Below are 23,072 nucleotides of genomic sequence, written 5' to 3'. Positions count from 1 at the left end.
TTTTGTTTGTTTGTTTGTTTGTTTTTTACCACTAGCACCACCTGAGCAGCCTCTCTGGAGATAGGATAGTGAACAAAACTGAAGTCCTTCTTTCACAGAGCTTACCTTTTAATTTTTAATAATTGTTATTGTTGTAATTGATTTCACCTATATTTAAAGTTATGATTTGAGCTTTTTCTTCATAATACCAAACATTTTCAAGAAAATCACAGTATTTTCACTTTTTTCTCTATATGTCCCTAACACCCTCAATATTTGGAGACTTTGGAAGTATTGATTTCTCTCCTGGTTTATTAAGCTTTTTGACATTGTATTAGTTAGGGTACCAACTAAACAAGTGAAATAAAATTTTTTTTTACGATTGTGGTTTAAAAAATATCAACATCTATATCTCTCTCAAGGTGCCCAGGACTAAAAGGGTACCTCTGCCATGAGAGATTATTCAAGAGTCAAGATTTGTTCTATTTTGCTGCTCCATCTGCCCCTGCGTATAGTCATCACCTGCATAGGTTAACTCCGTTCAGTTTACTGCCACATTCTAGCCCGCAGGAAGGGAAAAAGAGAAGATGTGGAGGCCCAGCACTTAAAAGGTGTGAACAAAACTCTAAGTTGACCATGGGACTTCTTCTTACAATCCATTGATTGGAATTGAGTCACATGGTCCCCACTATCAATATTAGAAACTGGGAAATGTAGTCTTTAGTTAAGAGGCCAGGTGTCTGTGGATATGGGTAAGTTTCTTCTGAGCTTCTCAGCTTGAGCTGAACAATGTTCTTATTTTTGTAACCCAGCAATTGCTTTTTCTAAAATTTGCTGTGAATGCAAGAGGGACGAAAAAAAAAATCATAGTAATACCTACTCCAAACAATGGAATTAATCACAAAAAATGTTCTGATCTGTGTTGTGCTTATTTAGAGCTACCTTGTATTTGGCTCAGTTGAGGAATTTGTATAACTTTCAGAGGAAATAACATATCCATAAGGTTTAATCAGCATAAGGTTTAATCAGCTGTAGACTGCAGCACAGAACAGAGATAGGATGTCTGTGATAGCCCTACAGCTTGATTTTGGTGATCTTGCAGGTAACACGCAATGTCATGACTGCAGTTCTCAGCCTGCCTCCTGGAGATATCTACAATCTCTCTGTAACTGCTTGCACAGAGAGAGGAAGTAACACCTCCATGCTCCGTCTTGTCAAGCTAGGTAAGAAGAGAACACAGGTGTGTGTGTGCAAATAATCATGCTGGAGGACTAGTGTTTGTATCTCTTGGTTTAGCATGGTCTTCTCAACTCAAAGAAAAGGAAAAAACTGGTTCTGTGTCTTTTATAAATGCAGAAAAGACTTTACACTATCAAAAAAGTACATTCAACATGTGTTCTGTGAGGACAGTGTCTACTGTGTTGGGAGAAGGGAGTTCATTGTCCATAATAAGATTAGAAGAACCACAGAGTCTTAGGATTTTAGAAATGGAAGGACCTTAGGTATTATCTAGTGCGATATTCTCAACCCTATCAGATACTATTTCCCTTTTACATAAATAAAGCTGAACTTCATAGATAAAATAATCCACATATTGATTTTTCAAATTTGATGTAGCATCCTAACTCTAAGATAAAATCAAGATAAAAGGACAATAATTTATAAAAAAAAAAATAACATGGATTCCCTATGTATGTGTTCAGATACAGCTTTTCACTCTTCTAAAAGTCATAATGGGACTACTTGATGACTACCTACAATGAAAATAAAGAAATATGAGTTTGTAGGAAGTAACAACAACTGTAATTCTTCCATACAAGAAGGATAAAAATAAAGGAATGAACAAATTCGTATTAACTCATTTATTACTATTAATTAAAAATAAATAACTGTCAAGCTTAAGTGCAGTTGGGCCCTAGAATAAAAACTAGAGTTAGGAGAAATATTAAGAGAGTAGATATATTTGCCTATGATGAAAGAAAGTGGAAAATAATGTTGGTTAGAGTGGGATAACATGCTAAGGAGAATGATGGGTTGTAAGGGAAAATGAGGAAAGTATCCTCTTACAAATTAGCTGGAACTTATTGCATGGTGTTAAAATAATTATATTATGAAAAGCAACTGGGAAGTGACACTATGTAATGCAAAACACATCTTCTACATTCAAAATATCATGTGTTAAAATATTTAGTTTCTGGTACTTAAAGGGACCTCAGAGATGATATCCTATAATTGGCAAAAGAGAACATATTGGCAAAAAGTTGGGTGGTAGACTTCTTGGGCAGTGTCAGTTTAAGGATGATAACCCCAAAATAAATACACATCAATACACAATTTTTACGGCAGAGACCTCATCATTTTAATAGTTGAAAATAAAGTCTATACGTGACTAGATGTCATGAAATCATTTAGTGATCAATAAAAATATTGAATAATTACACTGTACACTGAAACTAATGCAATATTGTATATCAATTATAATTCAATAAAAAATAAATTTACATATAGAGTGGCAATAAAAATATTTTCAAAACACTTAGTGCAACTTACTGACATCATCATTTCAGATGTCTGCCAGCTTGTACTCTGTGTCTGAGTCTGTCCATAAAAATCTCAAATCATCTCTGTTATTACTATGTTCATATGTACTGCTATAAGTGAAGAATGAACCAGGGTGATTTAGTAGCAGCTTAAATACCAGGATCAGTAGTGCTGTCAGCAATGCTTTAGAAACTCTTGGAAAATCTGAAACAAAACAAAACACAATATTTTCTCAGATTATCCACTAGTTGCATTTTCTCTATAATTCAGTGCACAAGACATTAAGTTTTAAATCTTGTCTCCTATTTGCTGTGATAAAAACTAAACTCTTGCACTGAAAACATTTAGAATTAAATAGATAATTGAAAATGCATGATGTACTAAATAGACAATATGGGCAGTAAATTATTGAGTAGTTTTTCAGTATCATTTTTAAAAATTTATTGAAGTTCAGTTGATTAACAATGTTGTGTTAGTTTCAGGTGTCCTGCTAAGTGATTCAGGCATACATATACATATATTCATTCTTTTTCAGATTCTTTACCCATATAGATTATTAAGAATATTGAGTAGACTTTTCTGTGCTATATAGTAGGTCCTTGTTGGCTATTTATCTTATATATAGCAGAGTATGTTTGTTAATTCCAAGCTCTTAACTTATCCCTCCCCTTCCCCACATTTTCCTTTCAGTAACTATAGCTTTGTTTTCTAAAACCATGAGTATGTTTCTGTTTTTCAAATAAGTTCATTTATAGCATTTGTAAATTCAATTCCACCTATAAGTGATATCATATGATTTGTCTTTCTCTTCCTGACTTACCTAGTTTAGAATGATAATTTTTTTCCAATATTAATTGTGCGATAAAGTACTTATATTTATAATGAATTTATTCTGGTGGCAAAATTAAAAGTTTATGTGGAATGTGGAACATGGGACAGTTTTTCTCTTTGCAACTTTCTTGATCATAGAAAGACATCTAGAATTTCTGAGCCCTGCCCACAGAAGTCTGATTGACTTTGTGACTTTGTGATCTTTTGTGACCGGTAAAAACATTTCTGCAAATTTCCAAGCACCCTCAAGGGGGCTCTACTTCTCCTATCAAGACTCATGAAAGTGAAAGTGAAGTAGCTCAGTGTCCGACTTTTTGCAACCCCATGGATTGTAGCCTACCAGGCTTCTCCGTCCATGTGATTTTCCAGGCAAGGGTACTGGAGTGGGTTGCCATTTCCTTCTCCAGGACTCATCAAGGCTCATGAGTCAAGTTCAATCTTTCTTGCACTGCCCACGATCTACTCCTCCCTAGCTTTTACTTTTCACTTTTGTGCACTGGAGAAGGAAATGGCAACCCACTCCAGTGTTCTTGACTGGAGAATCCCAGGGACGGTGGAGCCTGGTGGGCTGCATAGTCCAGTCTATGGGGTCACATAGAGTCGGACATGACTGAAGCGACGCAGCAGCAGCAGCAGCAGCAGTCTATACTTGAATATCAGGAATGTGGAGATCACCAGTTTCCAACACTAGATGATCTATTTATTAAGAAAAAAGTCATCTGCTTAGCAATTCCATCCATTATCTTTGATTTTTTTAAATTTAATTTACTTATTTTAGTTGGAAGCTAATTACTGTACAATATTGTGGTGGTTTTTGCCATACATCGACATGAATCAGCCAAGGATGTACATGTGTCCCCCCGTCCCAACATCCCCCCACCCCAACCTCCCTCCCCATCCCATCCCTCTGGGTTTTCCCAGTGCACAGGCCCTGAATGCCTGCTTCAAGCATTGAACTTGGACTGGTCATCTATTTCACATATGGTAATATACATGTTTTAATGCTACTCTCTCAAATCATCCCACCCTTGCCTTCTCCCACAGAGTCCAAAAGTCTGTTCTTTACATCTGTGTCTCTTTTGCTGTCTTACATATGATTTTTGTCTTCTATACGAATGTTAGTTCAAAGTTTGCTTACAGGTAACTGGAATTACTTGAAGACTCAGCCTGTGATCCCCAAGGCTTTCTCTTTCCAAGCTTCTAGATGCTTTCTCCAATTCATTTGATATGTTGGGCTCCCTTAAAGTAAAAGTTCAGGGGTGGTCTTACCAAAGTAGCATTCAGTGGCCTATTGTTTTGCTGTCATTTTTACGTGACATTATGAATGACCTATGAAGTCTCAGGAATATGGGTTAAAGTCATTAACTGGAACCATTACACTCACACAAATAGGAGTGGGAGTAAGAAACTGACTGTTTCCCAAACTTGCCATTGGGTTTTGAGCCTCCATGCTGCTGCTGCTGCTAAGTCGCTTCAGTCATGTCCGACGCTGTGCAACCCCGTAGACGACAGCCCACCAGGCTCCCCCATCCCTGGGATTCTCTAGGCAAGAACACTGGAGTGGGTTGACATTTCCTTTTCCAATGCATGAAAGTGAAAAGTCAAAGTGAAGTCGCTCAGTCGTGCCCGACCCTTAGCAACCCCATGGACTGCAGCCCACCAGGCTCCTCCGTCCATGGGATTTTCCAGGCAAGAGTACTGGAGTAGGGTGCCATTGCCTTCTCCTTGAGCCTCCATATCTCTCCATTAATGAACAGGATTGCCTATACCAATTTAGGAAGTTCCTTTAAATGTTTCAAGTAGGGAAGCAAGTAGCCACAGCAATTATTTCTAGTGAATCATTACCCTAGAATCAATCAGCTTTTCCATGTTGGTATCTTAATATCAGACAGAATATTGCCTCAATCTTGTTCCTCTCTGAAAGCAAGACAATCTTTATATAATGTATTTGTCCTCAGCCTTTCTTTTCTGGAAACAAAATAACATACTTTTTATCCATTTGTTTAAAGGTCTATTTTCCATTCTGCTAATCACATTATTGTGTTTTATAAGCTATTTTAATTTTCTAAAGCACAATGCCTTCTCTGCTGTAGATACTTAATACGTATTTGTTGAATGGAAGTGAAACTACAGACTTCAAAGTTGAAATTAGTATTATCACTAATATTTAACCAAAACAAGTTCCATCTTTCAGATAAGTGAAATATTTTGCTTTAGTAATAACTGAGTTGCAAGTTTTTTTTCATTCTTGCCATCTGAGGAAAGAAACCATTCTATAAGTGAATCCAGAACAATATAAATTAATCCAAAATCGTACACTACCAAAATTATCCAATTATTATGTCATCAGTGGACATCCAGGAGAAGACAGTACTGCTAATGGTGCTGTTTACAAGGCTTTGAGCCAATCATCCCATTAAGAATTTTAGATTGCCAAGAGTTTCATGGTACTACAATGGTAAATGATGGCAGTTCCCTTTGGTAGTCAACACAAATGTCAATCAAATCTGCATTAAGACTTGTCATTTTACAAGTACTCATTGGTCTGCATGCAATCATGGCTTCAACCAGCAACTAGTCATAAATTCTAGTCTTGGTGAATCCACCTGGAGCTCTGGTGAAATGTTAGGAGGATTTGTAAGTTTACATCAGACAATCAGTTTTCCAACTGAAAAATAAAAAGGAAAAGAAGGAAGGAAGGAGTGAGGGAAAGAAATAAGAATGAATAAAAAATAAGAATGAGATTCATAAAATAGATCGATGGTAATGTTGCTGGAAGAGGGACCTGAGAGTGGGCCCAAGAGTGGGCTCTTGTTTAACACTTGGAAATGAATTGTGGAGACACACATGCTGACAAAGCAAGAGATTTTATTGGGAAACGATGCCCACGTGGTTAGCAATAGAGTAAGGGAAACCGGGAGAACTTCTCTGCCATGTGGCTCACAGTCTAGGGTTTTATGGTGATGCGGTTAGTTTCCGGGTTGTCTCTGGGCAATCATTCTGACTCAGGGTTCTTCTTAATGGCACACATATTGCTCAATCAAGATGAATTCCAGCAAGAAGGATCCTAGGAGGTTGGTGGGACATTTGGACTGAAATTTCTCCTTTTGACCTTTTCTGAATTCTTCCAGTTGGTGGTAGCTTGTTAGTTCCATGTCCCTTACCAGGACCTTCTGTTGTAAGATAACTCATGCAAGTGGTTACTATGGTACCTGGCCTGGGTGGGTGGTCTCAGTCAGTGGTTCCCTTAACAGTAATAGCATATCCATTCATTAATTTACTTAACAAATATATGCTGAGAAACTTCTAAGCACTGTTCAGATGCCAGACTTCTTATGTGTATGTGCTCAGTTGTGTCCGACTCTTTGCAACCCCCCTGGACTGTGGCTCACCAGGCCCCTCTGTCCATGGGATTCTCTAGACAAGAATACTGGAGTGGGTTGCCATTCCCTCCTCCCAGCAATCTTCCCAATCAAATCCAGGTCTCCCACATTGCAGGCAGATTCTTTACCTTCTGAACCACCAGGGAAGAGCATTAAAATAGGGCAGTACAATGCAGATGGCTTTCCAGTAAAAGCTTTCTCTGATGAAGCAATGAGAAGAGATCTGAATAACAAGAAAGGACCAGCCACGAAAAGGTTGGGCAAGAGCACTTGGGCAGAAAGAATCAGGAGAATTCAGATTATATAGGATTATAAGGCTTGGAGTTGAGATTTTATTTTTAGGTGCATATGTGAAGTCATTTAGGGAATTAGACAAATAATCTGACTTATATTTAAAACAATCCTTCTGGTTGCTCAAGGGAGAAAGGATTTGGAGATCAAAAATAAAGGTAGGGAATCAGTTAAGGGGTGAGTTATCACTAGCCTTAAAAACAGCATTCTATTTCAAATAAGTACCCTGGGAAATGATGGTGACTTTGACCAAAATGGTAGGAAGTGAGATGGAGGGAGGTGGGCAGAATTCTGGAGCTGTTTTGGAGGTTGTGGCCACAGAACTTTCTGATGGGGTGAAAACAAGAAATGAGAGAAAGAGAAATTAAGAATGGCTCCTAGACTTTGCTCTTGAGCCACTAGGGTGGGTATAGGACAATTTATTGAGATTGAAAGGACTAGAAAAACTAGATGAGGAGTCACCTGGGCACAAGTTGAGAGTCAAGGATTCTTCCTCGGGCATAAAAAAAATAAAAAGAAAAAGTGCAGTTGTCAAGTAAAGAGACTAGTGATATGTAGTGTTAGTGTTAATCACTCAGCTGTGTCTGACTCTTTAAGACCCCATGGACTGTAGCCTGCCTTGCTCCTCTGCCATGGAATTCTCCAGGCAAGAATACTGGAGTGGGTTGCCATTTCCTCCTCCAGATCTTCCCCACCCAGGGCTCGAACCTGGGTCTCCTATATTGCAAATTCTTTACCATCTGAATCACCAGGGAAGCCCATTGATATACGTGTCTGGAGGTCAGGGGAGAATTCTAGGCTGGAAATATAAATTTGGGAGTGACTGAATAATTAGATACTAATTAAAAATAGAGAAAAAGAACTCTGGACTAGGCAAGAAGAGCTACTCCAGTATTTAGTGATTGAGCAGAGAAAGAGGAGATAGCAAGAGAAACCTGGAAGGAACAGGCAATAAAGTCAGAGAAAGGCAAAAAACTGTATGTACACCAACATTGTAAGAGGTCTGCTTTATCCTGACCACAGACGTGTTCAGACAGGTTCAAGGTAAGCACTCAGATAACTTTAGCTCTGGAAGAGATTTGGAAACAATTTAGTGTCATGTGCTCCCTTGGGCAAGCTGATATCTAGAGAAATCTGACCCATGTTACACACTGTTGAGCCTGGATCTAGGAACAGTACTTTTTAATCTGTTTAATGTTTTTAATTTATTTCTTGCCTCTTTCTGGATTGGGGGTGGATTTTTTTCTAAAACTTCATGTTTCTATGAACACATTTAACAGAGCAGGGAAGAGCCTCACACCCAGGCTTTCTGTTCCTGTTTGGGAATTTGAGCATTGTGAAATTGGCTTGATTTCCTAAGTCCCAGTCATGAAAGTTTTTATATAGATTAGAAATCTTTAAAACATAATTTGACTATGGACACAAATATTAGGAATTGGAAGGGATATTTGAATCTTCTCACTTCTCCTATCTTTCTCTCTCTCACAAACACACATCAAATTTCAGTAGATTACAAATAATTATATCCATTTTGATGAAATGTAATTTCTGACTTTATAAGAGCCCAGCCATTGCAAGGTACTGGCCTTCTGAGTCTCATTCTCAGTTGAGAAAATGTGTTTAATTCTTGTGTTGAAGTCACTGAGTTTACAATTTTGGAAATAGTTACTTAGATATAGGCAGCTCTTATTTTTGGTAAGAAGTGAGTGAAGTGTTGTGAGTCACAGCCAACTGATGTCTAAGGTACCACTCCCGGGCCACCCATTCCTGTCTGTGAATCCTCTTCCAATGAGTGACTAACTTGTTATCCCCCACCAAAACAAATAAGCAGGAATGAGTTCAATAATAGGATGACTACATCTGTGTCAATGTGGCACAGAGAGGGGACAGGAAAATGGACGAATGAATGGATTGAAGGGAAGAAGGAAATGAGAAAGGAAAGAAAGTATGCATATTATTTATATATATACATAGAGACAGATATTTTTATTTCAGTTTCCCTGGTGGCTCAGAAGGGAAAGAATCTGCCGGCAATGAAGGAGACCTGGTTTCAATCCCCAAGTCAGGACAATCCCCTGGAGAAGGAAATGAAAACCCACTCCAGTTTTCTTGCCTGGGAAAGCCCCTGGACACAGAAGCCTGGTGGACTACAGTTCATCGGGTCACAAAGAGTCAGACACAACTGAGCAACTAAGACTTTAGGTAGTTATTCTATTAATTTGGGGTAATTGTATGACTGTGGTGGCTGGCACAAAGTTTATCAAGTCAAACATACATACATATATATACATATACTACCAGTCAATTAGAAGCTAATAAAATAACTATGGTACTCTACTTTAAAAAAATTAATTTATTCTATCAACAAATCTGTACTTAACATTTATTGTGTACTACACACTAATCTAGGTGCTGATGATAGAGAAATGAACAAAGTTGACAAAAATGTCTACCCTCATTCTCATGGAGAAAAAGAAATGATCAAATAAGCATAAGGATGTCAAGTGGTGATGAGTTTTGTGGAGAAAAATGAAGCAGGAAATGAGAAAGGAAAGGAAAGTTCTGGGCGACTGGAGGGATGCACTTTTTGCAGAAATGGAGATAGAGTAAGCTTTACAGTGAAGACGCTATTTCAGACAGATCCTGAGGCAGCTGTGGGAGGGATCTGGGCAGGAAACTGGGAGAAGTTATAAGAAGCAGCCATGTAGGGAGGGAGGGAGGAGGGTGGTTCAGGATGGGGGGATACATGTGCACCCATAGCTGATTCATGTTGGTGTAATGCAAAATCCATCACAATAGAGTAAAGTAATTATCCTCCAGTTAAAATAAGTTAATTTTTTTAAAGAAAAAGAATACTGTATAAGTGGAATTATACTTATCAGGAATTTTTTGTTTGCTTGGCATGATTTTCTGGCATAAAATTCATCCAAATTGTTGCATGTATCAGTTGTCATTCCTTTTTCAGTGCTGTGTAGCAGTGCGCAATGTGGCTATACCATAGCTTACTTAATCATTTATCCATTGAAAGCCATCTGGATTGTTTTTAGTTTGGGACTATTACAAATAAAGCTGCTATGAACATCTGTGTAAAAAAAAAAAAGAAAATCAGCAATGTGCCTAGCACGTTCAAAGAAAAGTCAGGAAGGCAGTATGGCTGAAATGCAATGAATGAGAAGAGGGAAGAAGCGTAGCAAGGGAGCAAATCATGCAGGGTTTTTGTCTTTCATATTTTATCTCTGGCTGCTCTGGGTCTTAGTTGCTGCATGCAGGCTTTCTCTAGTTGCAAAGAGCAGGGGGCTACTCTTTGCTGTTGTGCATAGGTTTCTTATTGTTACCTGGGAAGCCGAGAAAATGGGCAGTAGCTAATGAGAAAAGGATCCAGTTGTATTTGTTTAGCTGGTTTTTGTTTTATTTTTCCTTCCCTTTAAGTGGAAAAACCTTGTCTTTGAGCTAATCAGAATGATTCAACAAAGCAGGTGAAATGATGATACAGGATAGTTAGAGGGGAGATTCGTTGGGGTGATGTCTTTAATTGGGCCAAAGGATTTGGGACCCAGGGTGCCAGTGGAGGGGTGGCCTTCGGCTGGGTGGATCTGTAGTAAGGCAACAAATGACAGAGTACATGGGCATTATGGGGCTGTGTGAGTAAATGGAACTGAGGGAGGAAGCTTGTAACAGTTTTCATCTGTTTGACCTCTTATAAACACATGCAATTTCCTTTGGTTTGCAGAGGAAACCCACTTGCATTGATTAGGCTGCCATGCATGTCACTGTTCCATGGTTCTATTCCTGGGCACAAGGCAAATCGATACCTGTCTTCAACATATGTCTCCCCCATTTCTCATCACAGTGATTTTCTGAGTAACGCTGAAATTTGCCAGCTGTCCACAGCCCTATCACACTTTCAGCACTTCCTTAAAAGCATTTGTCCTGCCCACCGTAAAGTGACTTGCCTGTTTTGCTTGTTTCTCTTCAATATATTACAAGAATCTGGATGCTGGACTGATGGGGCAGCTATTGTGATGTCTGGCACAGATTTAAATACACAATCAAGCTCCTGCTCTGGAAAAGTTGGTCTTCTGGACAAAGGAAGTTTCCAGAAGTTTCATCATCTGGAAGTTTCATCATCCCGACTTATATGGAAGTTAATGGAAAATGTTCATATGTTTAGGAAGGAAATCAGGTGCAGAAGGGAGACCCTTAACTGGGAGTACTTGCCTTCATGGTCAAATTGTGTCATCTTAGAAAGATGACTCAGGCCCTTTGAATTTCAGCTGCCTTTTCTACAGAATGAGGTTCTGGACTAAATGATCTTTAATGTTCCTTTCAGTTTTAGGATTTAGTTCATAACTGAGTTCAGAGTAAAGGCAATGAGGCAGATGACACAGTAAGAGTAGTGACTTTTTTCTGGGAATTGTGCAGTATGTAAGTCCCAACTTAAAAAAAAAAAATGCCAAGCAAAAACACACATTCCTGGAACCAACAAAGGAGGAAGTAAGATCTTTTGTTTTAAACTAAGTAAAGTTCAAAGAGAGATTTCTCTGAAAAATGCTATAAATGTATAGAAGCTACTTGAGCTGTAGTACCATAAACTTACCCAATGATTCATAAAAAAGGATTTTACTCTTGCCATCATTAAGCCATCAAGAATTTATTTAAAATGTCATGGAAACAACAGGACTTCCTTGGTGGCTCAGTGGCAATGAATCCACCTGCCAATGCAGGAGACAGAGGTTCAATCCCTGGGTCAGAAAGATCCCCTGGAGAAGGAAATGACAACCCATTCCAGGGTTCTTGCCTGGGAAATCCCATGGACAGAGAAGCCTGCTGGGCTACAGTCCATGGGGTTATAAAAGAGCTGGACAGGACTTAGCAACTGAACAAAAACAACAATGGAAATGACAGGGATTCCTGAGAAAATTCTATGTTCTGTACATAAAATGGGCCTAATTAATTTAGTGCTAAACATTTGCCTGAATTATTATATATTCTCCAGTGTTACTGTAAATGTTCTAATTACTTATGAAGTTTATGTAGGAAAAGAAATCTCCTGAAGTCAATAAGAGAATAGGCCTGAGAAATGTCAAATCTAACAAAAGTGTCTTGTTTAATAAGCATTTTCCTCTTTTTAATTTCATGGCATATCAATCTTAACTCACCCTTAGGGTTTTTTGTTTTTTGTTTTTTGTTTTTTGTTTTCCTTTCAAAGAGTGTTCTCTTCTGCAGATGTTGTTTTTAACCAAGTTGAATGTAATTTATGCAGCTTACACCGCTTAAGTCACAGATGTTTTCTTTGGCCAAGTTCTACGGTTTACACTGCTTAAGGTAGAAGACTTGAGTTGAGGAAAATAAAAATAGATTTCAAAGACTTACTATACTATAAATGTTAAAGAACAATTTTTGTGTGAAGAGGACGGTAGCAATTTACTATCAGTCAGGCTGAGGACTGAAAATAGATTTTGCCATGTCAGTCATTTTTTACAATGTTTTTCTATTGAATTCTCCATATCTTCAATGTCACACATTTGTAAAACAACTCACCAATGTTAAAGGTGTAAAACACAAACGGAATAAAACCAGTTGACTTTCATGGATAGCATCTTAGCCTCATTAACATAATTCAATCGGCAGCTAAATGAATGGGTCACATTAAAAGAAGAAACAATATAATAAATTATTGATTTTAAGCAATAAATATGTTCCATTCCGATCCAAGGCTGAATATTATACCTGACTCCCTTTGGAATTCCCAAGGAAAGAAAGAGATTTGTGCTGGAGAAGAGAATGAGAATCAAATACTTGCTCATACTTCACTGGAGGTCACCTTCACTCCCCAGAGATCCAGTATTGTGAAGCTCTCATAATCCATCCTACATTAAATGGGAGGGAGAGCATCATGGCTCTCCATTCAGCTCATGTTCTGTGCCTGGTACTTCATTTCCTATAAAATTAGGTTGGATTCCCGACTCAAACAGGAGTGGCATTGAAGGGGAGAGATGAGAAGGAAAGAGAGGGCCAAGCAGTCCCGTATAACACTTGTAATGCTAAGAGTATTTAAAAACAAACAACCCTGTGGGCCTTCCCTGCCTGTCTGTGCTCCCAATGCAGAAGGCGCAGGTTCGATCCCTGGTTGGGGAATTAAGATCTCACATGCCACAGAGTGTAGCCAAAAATTAAAAACAAACAACTGTGTATCTACATCCCATTTTGTAAAAATAGCATGTCTGTCTCCTTTCCCCATGTCCATAGGTTCGTAAATCAAATATCATGGATTCTGAAATTATTTTAAACCAAAGGACATCAGACATTATGGAGAAGAGGAATTTTGAAAAAAAATTAAAATATCATTTAGATAGAAAATGATAGCCAGAAGATGTTCCGTAACTAGTATGTCCATGACTCTTTGTTATATACAGTGTCTTGTATACATTAAATTAAAGCTCATTTACTCTTCATAACATTAACAAAGTCTTCATATCTCTCCCCTTTGTGAACTAGACTGAATTGATATTTTGAGCAGTAAGAGACTGTATTAGTTTGCTAATACAAAATATTAGCAAATTTTGGGGCTGCCAAAACAAAATACCACAGACTGTGTGGCTTAAACAAAAGAAATATATTTTCTCAAAGTTCTAGAGGCTATAAGTCCAAACTCTAGTGAACTGTGCATGCAGAGTATCTAGGCTGTGCCCCTCATAGTTTCAGGAAAACCAGCTCAGGGGTCCCGCTGATTCTACATTATGGTGAGTTGTATAATTATTTCATTATATATCACAATGTGATAATAATAGAGAAGCTTCCCTGGTGGCTCAGTGGTAAAGAATTTGCCTGCCAATGCAGTAGACGTGGTTTCAATCCCTGTGCCAAGAGGATCCCCTGGAGGAGGAAATGGCAACCCAATCCAGTATTCTCGCCTGGGAAATCCCATGAACAGAGGAGCCTGGAGAGCTACAGTCCATTGAGTTGCAAGACTTGGATACAACTTAGGGACTAAACCACCACCACCAACAACAGAAATAAAGTGCCCAGTAAGTGCAGTGTAAACCATCTCCCACCCCACGCTTGCCCCAGATCAGGGAAAAACTGTCTTCCACAAAACTGATCATTAGTGCCAAAAAAGTTCAAGACCACTGTTCTCAACCATCCTAGGCTATGGGGCTGAGCTGACCTTGCCTTCTCATGAGAAGAGACACAGCAGCAGGGGGACCCTCTGACCAGTTTCTGCCAAGAATTTCCAAACTTCTCTACCAAACAGGAAGGAATGTTTTAACCCAGCATTATCCAATTCAAATATGGTAAGAGCCACTTATGTAATTTTAAATTTCTAGGAGCCACACTACAAAACAGTAAAGAGAAATAGCTGAAGTTGAGTTTAATATACTTTACTTAACCAGTAAATCCAAAATAGTTTCATTCCAATATGTAGTCAGTATAAAGAACTATTAATGAGATATTGTTGTTCTTTCTTCATATTAAAACAAAGTCTTTGAAGTCCAGTCTGTATTTTACTCTTATAGCATCTCTCAATTTAGACTAGCCAGATTTCAAGCATTCAGGACCAAACAGAAACAGAAGATATTAAGAAAAGGTGGCAAGAATACACAGAAGAACTGTACAAAAAAGAGCTTCACAACCCAGATAATCACAATGATATGATCACTCACCTAGAGCCAGACATCCTGGAATGTGAAGTCAAGTGGGCCTTAGAAAGCGTCACTACGAACAAAGCTAGTAGAGGTGATGGAATTCCGGTAGAGCTATTTCAAATCCTGAAAGATGATGCTGTGAAAGTGCCGCACTCAATATGCCAGCAAATATGGAAAACTCAGCAGTGGCCACAGGACTGGAAAAGGTCAGTTTTCATTCCAATCCCAAAGAAAGGCAATGCCAAAGAATGCTCAGACTACCACACAATTGCAGTTATCTCACATGCTAGTAAAGTAATGCTCAAAATTCCCCAGGCCAGGCTTCAGCAATATGTGAACCATGAACTTCCAGATGTTCAAGCTGGTTTTAGAGAAGGCAGAGGAACCAGAGATCAAATTGCCAACATCCGCTGGATCATCAAAAAAGCAAGAGAGTTCCAGAAAAACATCTATGTCTGCTTTATTGACTGTGCCAAAGCCTTTGACTGTGTGGATCACAATACACTGTGGAAAATTCTGAAAGAGATGGGAATACCAGGCCACCTGACCTGCCTCTTGAGAAACCTATACGCAGATCAGGAAGCAACAGTTAGAACTGGACATGGAACAACAGACTGGTTCCAAATAGGAAAAGGAGTACGTCAAGGCTGTATATTGTCACCTTGCTTATTTAACTTATATGCAGAGTACATCATGAGAAACACTGGGCTGGAAGAAGCACAAGCTGGAATCCAGATTGCTGGGAGAAATATCAATAACCTCAGATATGCAGATGACACCACCCTTATGGCAGAAAGTGAAGAGGAACTAAAAAGCCTCTTGATGAAAGTGAAAGAAGAGAGTGAAAAAGTTGGCTTAAAGCTCAACATTCAGAAAATGAAGATCATGGCATCTGGTCCCATCACTTCATGGGAAATAGATGGGGAAACAGTGGAAACAGGGTCAGACTTAATTTTCTGGGCTCCAAAATCACTGCAGATGGTGACTGCAGCCATGAAACTAAAAGCCGCTTACTCCTTGGAAGGAAAGTTATGACCAACCTAGATAGTATATTGAAAAGCAGAGACATTACTTTGCCAACAAAGGTCCATCTAGTCAAGGCTATGGTTTTCCCTGTGGTCATGTATCGATGGAGAGTTGGACTGTGAAGAAAGCTGAGCGCCAAAGAATTGATGCTTTTGAACTGTGGTGTTGGAGAACACTCTTGAGAGTCCCTTGGACTTCAAGGAGATCCAACCAGTCCATTCTAAAGGAAATTAGTCCTGGGTGTTCTTTGGAAGGACTGATGCTGAAGCTGAAACTCCAGTACTTTGGCCACCTCATGCAAACAGTTGACTCACTGGAAAAGACTGTGATGCTGGGAGGGGTTGGGGGCAGGAGGAGAAGGGGACGACAGAGGATGAAATGGTTGGATGGCATCACTGACTTGATGGACGTGAGTTTGAGTGAACTCCGGGAGTTGGTCATGGACAGGGAGGCCTGGCATGCTGCGATTCATGGGGTTGCAAAGAGTCAGACACAACTGAGCGACTGCACTGAACTGAGCTACATGTGGCTAGCAGTTACTGTGTGGCACAATACAGTCCTAATATTTTAATACATCCCCTCGGGCAAATGGGGCTTCCCTTGTGGCTCAGCTGATAAAGAATCCACCTGCAATGCAGGAGCCTTGGGTTCGATTCCTGGGTTGGGAAGATCCCCTGGAGAAGGAAATCGCTACCTGGAGAAAGGGATGGCTACCCACTCCAGTATTCTGGCCTGAAGAATTCAGTGAACTATATAGTCCATGGGGTCACAAAGAGTCAGACACAACTGAGCCACTTTCACTTTCACTGGAACAGATGTTGTCCTTAGTAGTGAAATTTAATGAGAAGTCACTCCTAATCCAATTACACCTCCACTTATGAAATATTGTGATAACTTTCCTTATTTTCTTCAGAATAGCATGGTGGAATTTCTCCCCAGTCTATCTAGGAAAATATCCCTACCACAGAAATCATAAGTCTTTTCAAGCAGGTGACTTGTGAATATTTCTTATTGACCTACAGAACTGAAATGCATAATGTCTTTCAGAAAAAGATGCAGAAATAATGGGTACAGTGATTTTGGAATAATCTATTCCTCATATACCACCTGAGCGGGGAAAATATTGTTACTTGGTTGTTAGAGGTTCCAGATCCTTTGGATATTTTCCTAAGGATCCACTCATAACCTGCATCCACGTTTTCAGCCAGACCAGAGGAAACGTGTATTCCAGTATCTAAGTCTTACTTATTCAGTCAATGAAAATAGTTCTAATTCACAATAGTCTTTCACTCTGCCACTGAGAGCTGATGACTTTTTACAAATATAATCACCATACAAAGGCAGAGAATGTCAAAATTCAATGCCGACGTGTCTGATCTTACTTGATGCTTAAATCCTAACACCTCTGGTTAATGAATCTTGACTTAGGTTTTAAGTCTGTCAATAGGTAAGATTTATTGCATCCCTACACATGGCTGGTTCAAAATGAAGACAAAATAATTTATTACACATGACTGCAGTTCCTAAAGGACCCAGTAGAATCAGGACTTCATTCACACAGCTCACACGAGAAATAGTTAAGGGTGAGAGAAGGTCAGAGAAGGGACAGAGCCTCAAGAGACAGTCATCCAATAAGGCTTGAAGGAGAAGGTAAGACTTTTTCTTTAAGATGATCAGAAGAGCAGAAAGAACACACTGAGGGTTGAGAAATACATGAGTTGAGAAAGAGTAATGTCTGTGTAATGGTCAGCAAGAAGACTGGCTTTATGAGGACAGCATGTCTAGGCAGGAAAGATGGTGGTGACGGGTAGCAGGTGGCCAAAGTATGTAGGATCTTGAACACTTAGCATACAGTAAACTCCCTACATACAATGAGTTCCATTCCAAGAGCGTCTTTGGAAGTTCAACAAAGTCAGCCTAGGTACCCAACTAACACATTCAGCTATACAGTACTGTACTGTAATAGGTGGATAATACAGGCAGGAAGAGTTAGTGGCTGGAGGAGAGGAGGTGGGAGATGGGAGATGGTGGAGCTGAAGGATTGTCAGCAATAGGAGATGGAGGGCAAGTTGAAATTTCACTCACACCTGTTTTTGATGGCCCAGGTTCTGGTTCCTTGCTGGATTCAATTCTGTCAAAAACCAATACAGTATTGTAAAGTTTTTTAAAAAAGTACTAAAAAAATAATTTTCAAAAATAATTAGAGTTTTCTTTTCAAAATAAAACTTTCAACTTAAAAAAAAAAAGGTACTATACCACTGTACTCTATACAGTACCCTACAGTTAGGTACACAAAAGCACAGCCACTTGTAGGGGATGCACACACGTGACAATGTATGCCAGACATATACACTAACTTAACATAATTGGACATGTGAATGCATTCGCATCTTTGAAAGTTTGCAGCCTGAAGATTCATATGTAGGGGACTTACTGTATTTGGATTTGACACATTAGAAATTGATCACAGTAAATCGTTGTGCAGATAGAATCTAACAGGAGCAAAGTGGTGTTTTTAAACAATTTAAACCATCATTGACACAACAAAGAATCAAGTAAGAGGCAGGGAAAAGGAGTAAAGGGCTGTTGTAATGATTGCTAAGTGTGATGGCAAAAGCCTGCACAGGGTATGCAATATAATAAAAGAAATAAAAGGAAGAGATGAAAGGAAGTATTACAAGGTAGTACAAAAAAGGAAGAGGAGAGCCTCAAAACTGTCAGCTTAGACAATTGAAATGATGTTGTTCATGAGAGTATCAGGGAGAGGTGGAAAGCAGAATTGATTTGGGGAAAGGACTCCATGTTCCATTTTAACCTTATGGAGTTTGGTGTTAATAGTCATATACCTGAGTAGACACAGATGGAAAATCAATCAGATATGGAGTTAAGATCCGGACAATGTTCATATCAGATGATACAAGGGAAGCCCAAGAATACTGGAGTGGGTAGCCTATCCCTTCTCCAGGGGATCTTCCTGGCCCAGAAATCAAACTGGGGTCTCCTGCATTGCAGGCAGATTCTTTACCAACTGAGCTATTAGGGAAGCCCAAAATAAAACTCCTTCTTCCCCGGGTGGGACTCAAACCCACAGTCCTTGCCTTAAGGGGCCAGTGCCTTATCCATTAGGCCACAGAGGCTGGTTCATATCAGATAGCTGAACTGAATTTATCAACCCAAAAGGAAAAAATATAGAGATTTTCTAGGTGTTCTAATCACTGTCCAAGAAACTCACTCTGAGGAGCAATTCTGTAGTGTGCATCTTTTAAAGAGACATAACCCAGGTTCAGCCTAACAAATCACCCGTTTCTGCCTCAGACAACCTCACGCTTGCTTCCAACCATTCAGGTTCTACAGGAGTCAGAATCATTGGAGGATTTGGTCTCTGACTAATAATCCAAATAGCAGTGACAGTTATGAAGGACATAAGAAGTCGAAGTAAACCTCTGTGTTTCATCAACAGTCTTCATCAGAGGGGAAGTGAGATGGTACAATGTTTAGAGGAGTAAATAATTTATAGCAAACGAGAAAGGGGTTCTGACATCTATTGTGAATTATGCTTGCCCAAGACCAACTCATCACTTTATTCTTCTGCCCTGCCTTGTCAGGTTGCCTCTGGAAAGGAAAAATGCTTCTTTTACAGTTGGACACAAACTTACTCTACTGCAGTAGGTCACATCAAGAAGGATTCTGGCTAACTTCTTGGTTCTGGTCATGATGATGATATTCCAGAAAAAAGGTCCAGACCTTTCCTCACAAAGACATATCATTTCTCAGAGTAAAATGCCCTCTAGGGCTTTTTCAAGCCCCACTAAATGCCAGGAGCTTTAGAACAGACTTGGGAGGGTGGGACAGAAAATGAAAAGAAACTCAAGTGACAGGTAAACAGTGCAGATAGTTGCCTGTTGTGGCTGTCATGCTAATGGGCCAAGTATGCCACTACATGAACCTGATGGCTAGACATTTCCAAACAAGCAGGTAAGAGGGATCCTGGCTTAACAACTTGGATGCAGGCCTAGCGTTCTATGTATTGGAGGAACTTGAGAGCAAGGCAACACTCAGAGAAGAGGGGTATAGGCAGGGGATCAAGAGAGGTTCAGCAGCGGATGAACAAGACAGCATACCAATGCCTAGAACTGGGAAATAGACAGCAAGCCAGTGACTCAATTACTGGAAATGTATGTGAAATGGCACAAACAGAATGGCTTGCTTAACTAGTGGATTAATTTATTGATCAAGATTAAATGTCTAGGGATTCCATGAAAAACATCTATTTCTGCTTTATTGACTATGCCAAAGCCTTTGACTGTGTGGATCACAATACACTGTGGAAAATTCTTCAAGAGATTGGAATACCAGACCACCTGACCTGCCTCTTGGGAAACCTGTATGCAGGCAGGAAGCAACAGTTAGAACTGGACATGGAACAACAGACTGGTTCCAAATAGGAAAAGGAGTACGTCAAGGCTGTATATTGTCACCTTGCTTATTTAACTTATATACAGAGTATATCATGAGAAACGCTGGGCTGGAAGAAACACAAGCTGGAATCAAGATTGCCAGGAGAAATATCAATAACCTCAGATATGCAGATGACACCACCCTTATGGCAGAAAGTGAAGAGGAACTAAAAAGCCTCTTGATGAAAGTGAAAGAGGAGAGTGAAAAAGCTGGCTTAAAGCTCCACATTCAGAAAACGAAGAACATGGCATCCAGTCCCATCACTTCATGGCAAATAGATGGGGAAACGGTGGAAACAGTGACTGACTTTATTTTGGGGGGCTTCCAAATCACTGCAGATGGTGATTGCAGCCATGAAATTAAAAGATGCTTACTCCTTGGAAGGAAAGTTATGACCAATCTAGACAGCATAGTAAAAAGCAGAGACATTACTTTGCCAACAAAGGTCCATCCAGTCAAGGCTATGGTTTGTCCAGTGGTCATATATGGATGTGAGAGTTGGACTATAAAGAAAGCTGAGCACCAAAGAATTGATTTTTGAACTGTGGTGTTGGAGAAGACTCTTGAGAGTCCCTTGGACTGCAAGGAGATCCAACCAGTCCATCCTAAAGGAAATCAGTCCTGAATGTTCATTGGAAGGGCTAATGTTGAAGCTGAAACTCCAATACTTTGGCCACCTGATACGAAGAGCTGACTCATTTGAACAAGTGTATACCCGTGGCGGATTCATGTTGACGTATGGCAAAACCAATACAATATTGTAAAGTAATTAGCCTCCAATTAAAATAAATAAATTTAAATTTTAAAAAAAGACTCTGGTGCTGGGAAAGATTGAGGGCAGGAGGAGAAGCGGACAACAGAGGATGAGATGGTTGGATGGCATCACTGACTCAATGGACATGGGTTTGGGTGGACTCTGGGAGTTGGTGATGGACAGGGAGGGGCCTGGCGTGCTGTGGTTCATGGGGTCACAAAGAGTTGTACATGACTGAGTGATGAACTGAACTGAACTGAATTCCATGATGGTTCAGTGGTTGAGAGTCTGCCCGCCAGTGCAGGGGATACAGATTTGATCCCTGGTCTGGGAGGATTCCACATGCCATGAGGCAACTAGGCCCATGTACCAAACTACTAAAGGCCAAGAACTCTCCATGCAAAGACCCAGCACAGCCTAAATAAATAAATGAAATTATTTTTATAAAAAGATTAAATGTCTATAGAGAACAGACTTACAGACACAGCAGGAACAGGCAGTGATGAAGTGAAAGTCACTCAGTCATGTCCTACTCTTGGACTATATATAGAGTCCATGGAATTCTCCAGGCCAGAATACTGGAGTGGGTAGCCTTTCCCTTCTCCAGGGGATCTTTCTGACCCAGGAATTGAACCGGGGTCCCTGTATTGCAGGAGGATTCTTTACCAACTGAGCTATCAGGGAAAATTGAGAGTATAGCACTGAAATATACACATTACCATATGTAAAATAAATCACTAATGGGAAGTTGCTGTTTAATACAGGGAGCTCAACCCTGTGCTCTGTGATAACCCAGAGGGATGGAATGGGGTGGGAGGTGGAAAGGAGGTTCAAGAGGGAGGGAACACATGTATACCTATGGCTGATTCATATTGATATATGGCAGAAACCAACACAACATTGTAAAGCAATTATCCTCCAATTAAAAATAAATAAATTTTTAAAAGATTGCCTAAAAGAATAAGATAAAGAAATCAGTCCTCTAAAATTTTATCTATAATCAACTCCTCTTTTGTCAATCTTTTTCTTTAAAAAATTGTGTTATCTCTTTAGCTTTACCCCTCTCAATTTTGTCTAAATTTTCAAGAAGCCATTCCTCTGACTAAATGAGTCCAAATAATCTCTCGAGAAAGGAAAGCAGGTTTTTGGCCTCGACACCAGACTGGATCTCTCCATGAGAAGGGAGCACATCACTTTCATTTTTCTGTCTTTTCAGTACCGGATTCTCACCCCGAAAGTTCTGTACCTATGGGCAGTCCTAATTCCATTGTAGTTCCACCAAAGACTATTAATAGATTATGGCTATAATAAAGCTGAAGTAAAAAACAGAAGTGTCCCAAAAAGAGAAGTATAAAATGAAAGAGGATAAAAAAGGCAAAAAATTCTGCCTTCCAAGTTAGACGACGGTCTTGGTGAAACGACATATTTCACAAAGCAATAGAAAATCTGTAGGGTGCTTTTAACTATCTGTGTTTGGATTTTTGTCACCTATTTTATCCTTCTGATTAATGAAGGAAGGATATGTTAGATGAAATTAATGTTTTAAAACCTATCTTTGCTCAGAACCAGCTCCTCCAAAGTCCCTCTTTGCAGTGAATAAAACCCAGACCTCGGTGACTTTGCTGTGGGTGGAAGAGGGAGTAGCTGATTCCTTCGAAGTCTTCTGCCAGCAAATTGGCTCCAGTCAGGAAGCAAAACTCCAGGTACTGTATGTTTGGATTTTCCTTTTCTGAATTAATTTCGATCAAGGCTCATTATCTGAGCAAAGTGAAAATCTTTCTTTGAATGACATAAAAGGAAAACTCTGCATGTATGGTTTTGTGTTCCAGTGATAGAAATTTAAAATTATTCTTAGAATGGGCCCCAAATATGTTATAACTAACTTGCCAAATTACAAAGTTTATTTTCATCTTTGTATCAGTCTTCTGTCTCCAGTTTTTAGCCACTCTGGGTCATGCTGGAGAGTTTAATTGAGGCGGTTGTCTGTTGTCCATTAAATTGATATAAGGTATAAAAATAGACTGCCATATGAAATATAATTTAACAAATATGAACTAATTGGCGTTTATGTGGCAGACATTGTATGGGACACAAATGTTAGAATCACTGTTGTTGTTGTTTAGTCACTAAGTTGTATCTGACTCTTTTACGACCCCTCTGTAG

General features: G+C 39.4%; 1 protein-coding gene across 1 annotated transcript in view; it reads left to right on the top strand.

Moving 5' to 3' along the window:
• The window catches only part of PTPRO (protein tyrosine phosphatase receptor type O), a gene marked incomplete at its 5' end in the record, with an annotated part of 120,543 nt that overhangs the window by 42,254 nt on the left and 55,217 nt on the right, over window positions 1–23,072 (top strand). Inside the window, 2 exons of the mRNA XM_052640433.1 lie at window positions 1,082–1,202; window positions 22,473–22,612. Coding sequence (XP_052496393.1) covers window positions 1,082–1,202; window positions 22,473–22,612 — 261 coding nt within the window. The remainder of the gene's footprint in view (window positions 1–1,081; window positions 1,203–22,472; window positions 22,613–23,072) is intronic.

This window comes from Budorcas taxicolor, chromosome 5, assembly GCF_023091745.1.
Source record: "Budorcas taxicolor isolate Tak-1 chromosome 5, Takin1.1, whole genome shotgun sequence".
NCBI lineage: Eukaryota > Metazoa > Chordata > Mammalia > Artiodactyla > Bovidae > Budorcas > Budorcas taxicolor.
This window is presented reverse-complemented; position numbering and strand designations above follow the sequence as displayed.